Source organism: Agaricus bisporus, assembly GCF_000300575.1.
Source record: "Agaricus bisporus var. bisporus H97 unplaced genomic scaffold AGABI2scaffold_2, whole genome shotgun sequence".
NCBI classification, from domain to species: Eukaryota; Fungi; Basidiomycota; class Agaricomycetes; order Agaricales; family Agaricaceae; genus Agaricus; species Agaricus bisporus.
Window position 1 is genome coordinate 361776 of NW_006267355.1, and position 6463 is coordinate 368238.

Genomic DNA, 6463 nt, shown 5'->3' on the forward strand with positions numbered 1-6463 from the left:
ATATATATATGTATATGTATATAACTCTATGCCTGTGGTGGATGGTCGCACTCGACATCTGAACTTGTGTTCCCATTTCCTACTCATACCTTGCCCTTGTCTCGTGATAGCTATCCTTTCTATTTCTCTCGCTCTCCTTCCTTCTCCTTGCTATCGCACCTTCTATTTATCCCCACGCGCTCTTCCAATATCCCTCTAATCAAGATTGTTTCATCAAACCCACATTATTTTCGTCGTACAAGCCAAATTCACTTTCTTCCTCTGTCTTCTGGGGCTTTGTTCAGAAATTGAAGCTTCTTCAAACGCTTTCTTGCACCTAAACACCCCCACACCCCAACCAAAAAAAGAAAGGAAGTCAGAAGTGAAAGCGAGAAAAATTTCACAGATTACTAACCGAAGGCATTCAATGCCTTCTGCGACTCTTCCCTCCACAAGGCTATCACGTCGCGCATAATGTCTTGATTTGACGGCATCTCGACGACATTGAGCTCGAGACCAAGACCTGAGAAATGACCAGGCATTTTGCCTTTCGAAGAAGTACGGCGCAAGCGTGAAAAGAAAGCCTTGGGGCTTTTTAAATCCTCGTCCGAGGAAATAATGCTACCATCCGCTGTAACGATGCTTTCTTTTGTGTATAGCCGTAATATGTTCATGACAATTGAGGATAACCAGTAGCAATTGCCACTGAAGAGGTGGTAATTGGGTTTGTAATGGTGGAGTATACGAACCAGTATAACAAAGTCTATCAAGGAGACGCAGCGCTGGGGATCTTGGTGTGGTGGAAAAATGAATGTGGAACAAAATGCACCAAGAAACGAAATTCCTGTGGAGGGAATCGGAGGAGGAAACGTCGGATATTCTGTGCCAGACTCTCCAGCCGACCTCCTAATGGCTGCTCCAGCATCGGCAGGAGGCTGAGGAAGCGCTTGGGGTTGCGGAAGATCGATGGATGCAATAAACTTATACTCTGCTAGGAGACCGGAGGGAGGAAGAAGTAGAAATGCGTCATTGGCAGGATGGTTTCCGGAAAGGGCATTAGAAGGAGCAGCTAATGCGAATAAGGAACTTTGATACAGATTTCGGCTCTTTTCTTTGGAGGAAAGGGGAGTTATGTTGGCGTCATCCAAATCTGAGCATAGCACAATTTGTGGCTCTTTTCCTACCATCGATCGCTGAACGGCAAGCTTATGCACCTGAACAGAAACTTGTTCATGACGGCGTGGAACCTTTGCCAAAGATAAGACTATCAGCTCATGCTGAAGGTTCGAGTTGCTTTTATAGGCTTTGACGTCCGATAGAACAAAGTTGCCAGGACCAGCGAATGAACCATCCCCGAAGCAACGGTCCAATAGTTGTGATTCATAGTATGTGACAGAGACTGAATTTTGGTCCGAATCAAACCAGAACTCGTCGGACTCGGAATGGGCAGGGACCTGGGACATGGGTAATTGGGATAGAGCGTAACGAAATCCATGTCTGGCAGCTGAGGGGTGTCGAGCCAGTCTGGATTACAACTTGCATGCTGAAACAATTGGCTTGCCCCCCCTCTCCTGCGCGACCAATCATGTGTTAGTACGTGATCGCGATATTGGCGAGCCCACAGCGAGCCAAAATGTTCCAAACGCCTCTGAAATACTTTCTTGTACACAAATGACTAGGATAAATCTACAACCAAAAGAACCAGAATCAGTAACGTGAGGATAATAAAAGACTGACACAAACCTCCTCATGAAACGCCACTTCTCTCCTTCACCATGAAACAATCACATTGTCAAGTGCGCGACTAAGTTTTGGTAGATAACGACGTTCCCAGAAGAATTTTTTTTTCTCGTGAATGCGAGGCGCACTATCAGGATTACTTAGGTCTTCATCCCGTTTGATTTCGATATTCTTTTCTCCAAGGACGTGAATACTCTGTTGGGTGTAGAGGCGGAGAGTATGTAGAATTATGGATGTGAACCAATAACAGTTGTCATTGGATAGGTGATGATGGAATTGTTTGTCGTAGTGGAGGATCCGTATAAGATTGGTAGAGGCGGTCAAGGAAACATGATGAGGGGGATCCTGCGACAAGGTAGTATTGTTGGCAAAGATGACGGACGAAAGATCAGTCGGTTGTGCACCACATCATTCGAGATGTGATGTGCAGAATTCCTTGTCGATGATTGACGACCGGAAATCGAGGAAGGAGCGCGCTCTATGTCAAATTTCGCTTGCTCCATACGCCTAATGGTTTTGACGAGTGACAGTTTCTCGTCTATATTCATGATTATAGCATCACAATCAATGGCAGGTGGCAGGCATGGAGGTTCTGGAAGATGACTTTGAGCAATATGTTTCGAATGATTGTCGAAACCTACAACAAGTGGTAACAATTAAAAACCGTAGGGCATGGCCCATTAGCTTCATGCAAAATTCGAATCTTTCCAATACGATATGTATCCTCTTTCCATGACTGTTGGAAAGTAGAATGAAAAGCATCCGTGTTCTTCATTTGCTGAATGACATGCCGGTGGGGTTTCATCAAGCTTTGCAGACTGAGTCGACGTTCCATAAGATTCGGCTCTTGGCCCATTCGGGGCGCTTTCTTCAATGTTAGAATCAATACCTCATGCAGGCATAGGTATCGACTTTTGATACAAACCAATCATCGGGTCCAAGAGCGGCAGCACGGCCGGTACAGTGATTGAAGTGGCTTATTTCATATGAGTAAAAAAAAAAAGCATCAGGATCGAGCGTTGGCAAGATAACCCAGAGGGGACTGGGACATAATGGACAGGGAGAAAGTGTCTCAACCATCTGATACATAGATCGAACAATGATTGAAAAAGCATCAGAACTCGTGCGACATAACTGATACGGTGTGCTTACTCATCACTCCCACCTCGTCGTCCCGCCATGCCGCCGCCCCAGTCGCCGCCGATGCCCATCGACCCCGCACTGACCCTCTACCCGCCCTACTACCAGTCCTTCCAGCAGCAGCAGCAGAACCAACCCTCGCATCTGCCCCACCACCTCCAGAACTACTCCTCCCCCTCCTCCCAGGGTTCAGACACCCTCGGCACACCCCCCACAGAGCACAACTATCCTTCTCCTAGCAACGCAAACGGAAAACGCCCCGCCTCCGTCTTGTCATCCCATGGCGACATCCGCAAAAGGCCCCGCAAGGACGAAGACGAAGAGGCCGCCAGTCCCAAGGTCGAGCCAAAAGCAAAGTCGACCCGTGGATCCAAGTCATTTGTTTCTCTCACCTCTCACCATCTTGTGAAAGCTGATTTCTATATCTTCAGAGCATGTACCGTCTGCCGGAGGCTCAAGATGAAGTGCATCGGCGCTGAACAGGGCCCCCCATGCAAACGCTGCATAACCGGAGGCCACGAATGCATCTTTGAAGAATCCAACCGCGGAAAACGGTCGTCCAAGTAAGCCCGTCTCACAATCCACCGTTGCTAGGCTGACTATTTGCGACACAGAAAACACGAGCTTTTGTCACAATCCCTTCACAAGATAGAAAATGTTCTTAATACCGTCCTGAAATCCATTGGCAATCCTAGCATAGTTTCCGGAATGATCTCCCGCTCCCCGACCCCCTCCGCCCAAAACACCTCCACTCAAGCTCTCCTCGCCAAATCGCCCTCCCCACCTCCTACATCCTCCGCTTTCTCCCAACCACCTCCGGGCTCTCCAAAACTGCATTCTCTCCCCGATAATTCCCTCAACCCCCTCGGCCTGCTTGCAGAAGCCAGCCTCGCAAATCGGAGGGCACAAGTCTCGAATAACCTATCCAAAATTGGTTCTGCCCATGAAGGACAGTCCCTGGGAGTCGCTAGCGACAACTACTTCAAACCCGGCCCTATGACCATCTTGCCTCTTCGGAGACTGTATATCGAACGCCAAATCCAGCCTGAAATGCTCAGTTTTGTGACTACAGACGAGGTCGTGGCCCTCTTTGATATGTAAGTTCTCGCTCAGCACAAAGGTCCGCATCGACATCTAATGCGAAAAAACAGCTACTTTGACCACATCAGCGTTAGTAATCTTTAATCTCCACCTTGTCTTTCTCTGACATTCTATTTACAGATGCATTGTAGCCTTTTGGATAGGAATTTTCATACTCCTTCGCTGGTCTGTTCGCGGTCCCCATTTCTCCTGACAACAAGTATGTCTTTCCAATTTGGAGGAAACCAAGTTCAACATTTAATTGTTTCATCATAGTATGTTCCATAGCTAGCAAGTTTTATACCGCCAATCCAGATCTCCATCCCAAACTCACAGAGTTGGCCAAAAAGCTTGCGTTCAGTGTCCCAGCAAAGGGGTATAAATCCGTCGAAATTGTTCAAGCGTACTTATTACTCAGTCTATGGGGATGCGGTGCCGTAGAACGATACGAGCAAGATAAAACCTGGCTCTTGTTGGGCATGGCTATCAGGTAAGCACGCATTTGCAACGTGATTTCATCGATGCGTTACCATCATCAAACGCCAGAATGGCGACCGATCTCAACCTACATCGCAAAACAGCTGTTACAAGTCAGGACACAGCGGAAGGCAAAGCACGCGATATTGAAGTGCACAATCGTGAACGGACATGGATATTATGTTTCTGTCTCGATAGAAGTTTTAGTGCGCAGATGGGAAAACCACATTCCATTATTGAAGAGTGCGTTTCTATTTTTGTAGCTTGATGTACGTTTTGGCTAAGCGACAGCGTTTCTTTGACAGTTATATCATACGGCATGCCCCGCAATGGGCGAAATCACCCACCGCTACTCCATCGGATTTATCGGTTTGTGCATATGCGGTGCGCGCTGCTTTCTCATTTTCAGTGGTGACGAATAATAATAAGGACCCTCTTAGCAATTGCAACGGATTCTTTCGCGCAGTTTGGACTTTTTGTATAGTGGGACGGACTCGTCGTCGGGGTTACAAACGCATTGCGATTATTTACTCATCATCAAATCATTCGAGGCTCAACTGACCACATTCAAAGAAACGTGGTATTCCTCTTCCACGTGGGAAGGTAACGTTTCGCATATCTTCCCCCCAACCAAAACAAGATTGTAATATCACTGAATAGGTGAAAAACCGGGTACGGCGGAATATAAACGACTTATAGCCTCGTTTTACTTCAATTATGCAAACTTGGTGATCAATTCGTTTGGATTGCAAGATGCGTTTGAGCGTACTCCGGTCAATATTGGACATTTTTTTGGGAGGGTGCATGATTCGGCTATGGCTTGTGCTTTGCTTGTTAGAGATCATTTGGGACCGAGTGGGTTTATGAAGTATTCTCCGGATTCGCATTTTGTGCAGACTTCGTATGCGGTGTTGAGTTTGTTAAAGGTGAGCAAGTGTAGTGGTGTCTTTTTCGAAGAAGCGAAGTTGAATTGGCGTGTGTTTTTATAGCTTGTTCGACCGGAATTTCAAGCGTTTATGGAGGATGAACAAAAGACGTTGTCGTTGGTGAGAGATGTGGCGGGTGTTTTGCTGGATATTGCTGCTACGCCGTCGCATACGCCGGCGTTGTATGCGACTTTTTTGAAAGCGCTTATTTCGGCCAAGTTGGAGCCTCAGTTGTGTCAACAGCCGGGTATGATGAATGCGAATGCGAGTGGAATGTTCAAGGATGAAGATAAGAATGGACAAGGTAAATCTTTGTTTTTTTTTTTGTGGGTTCGTGTGATGTGAAATGCTTGAACGAATTTTGCAGTTGATCATTCTTCGAATATGTTGGGTTCACCTGATCCAGGTACTGTATCTCTCAACAACAATAACAATAACAACAACGTGAATCCGACGACCACGACAGGAGGAGGGGGTTATTATCATGATCCAAGTTCATACTTTTTGAATGAATTTCAGTTTGAGGGGGAGATGGGGCCTGTGCAGGATATTACGACTTTTCCGCCTACGATGGTGCCTCAGACGGGGTTGGATGAGTCTGCGGCGGTTTCGATTTTGGGTGGTGGTGTTGTGGGTGGTGGTGGTGGTGGTGGTAATGGTGGTGGTGGGAGTGCATTGATGATGGAGAATATCTTGAGTAGTGGGTTTTGGGATAGTATGTTACCTCCTGGTGAGTTTTTTTTTTGTGTCGTTTGATCTTTTATTTTTCGTGAGGGACTGACGTTCATTTTTTAGGGTATAATAGTATGGATGGGATAAGTGGTGGATTTGTGTATGGTGCTGGTGGGAGTGGGATGATTACGCCGAGGTTTGGGATATCACCGATTAATTCGGGGATGAATACTCCAGGGAGGAGCGGTGGTGGTCAACTACAACAACAGCACCAGCACCAGCAGTCGCAGCACCAACAACAACAACAAAATCAGCAGGTGACACAGAGTACAATCAATGCGGCGTTTGATCAACATGGGAGGAGATTGGTTAAATCGGATGTGTGAAGGGCATATCAAAAATAAAAGGAATTTCCGTTTGTCGTAGTTTTGAGCCATGGTCTTTTTTGT

General features: G+C 46.7%; 3 protein-coding genes across 3 annotated transcripts; 1 reads left to right on the forward strand and 2 right to left on the reverse strand.

The window, feature by feature from the left end:
• Positions 1–227: 227 nt before the first annotated feature.
• On the reverse strand, positions 228–598 carry AGABI2DRAFT_190216 (hypothetical protein; the record flags this gene model as incomplete). Its single annotated transcript, XM_006457744.1, has 2 exons — positions 228–316; positions 395–598. Coding segments are annotated over 2 exons (292 nt in total), but the record flags the coding sequence as incomplete, so codon positions are not given.
• Positions 599–1177: 579 nt separating this feature from the next.
• Positions 1178–1461, reverse strand: AGABI2DRAFT_190217 (hypothetical protein; the record flags this gene model as incomplete). The annotated part of the gene is made up of 1 exon (XM_006457745.1): positions 1178–1461. A coding segment is annotated over exon 1 (264 nt), but the record flags the coding sequence as incomplete, so codon positions are not given.
• A 1629-nt stretch (positions 1462–3090) lies between these two features.
• AGABI2DRAFT_215751 (hypothetical protein) lies at positions 3091–6405 on the forward strand. The gene is made up of 14 exons (XM_006457746.1): positions 3091–3233; positions 3291–3422; positions 3474–3956; positions 4011–4029; positions 4081–4159; positions 4216–4429; positions 4486–4659; positions 4722–4800; positions 4857–5019; positions 5077–5342; positions 5406–5646; positions 5710–5929; positions 6014–6072; positions 6138–6405. Exons 2-14 carry the CDS (start codon positions 3319–3321, stop codon positions 6398–6400), a joined length of 2364 nt encoding a protein of 787 aa, XP_006457809.1. The 5' UTR covers positions 3091–3233; positions 3291–3318; the 3' UTR covers positions 6401–6405.
• The last annotated feature ends 58 nt before the right edge of the window (positions 6406–6463 follow it).

Excerpts from the sequence above, each read along its gene's own strand:
- AGABI2DRAFT_215751 (XM_006457746.1), top strand. The coding sequence starts at position 3,319 with ATGAAGTGCATCGGCGCTGAACAGGGCCCCCCATGCAAACGCTGCATA. Across the intron at positions 4,430-4,485 it reads TTGTTGGGCATGGCTATCAG|AATGGCGACCGATCTCAACC; the intron begins GTAAGCACGCAT and ends ATCAAACGCCAG. Across the intron at positions 4,801-4,856 it reads TATCGGTTTGTGCATATGCG|CAATTGCAACGGATTCTTTC; the intron begins GTGCGCGCTGCT and ends GGACCCTCTTAG.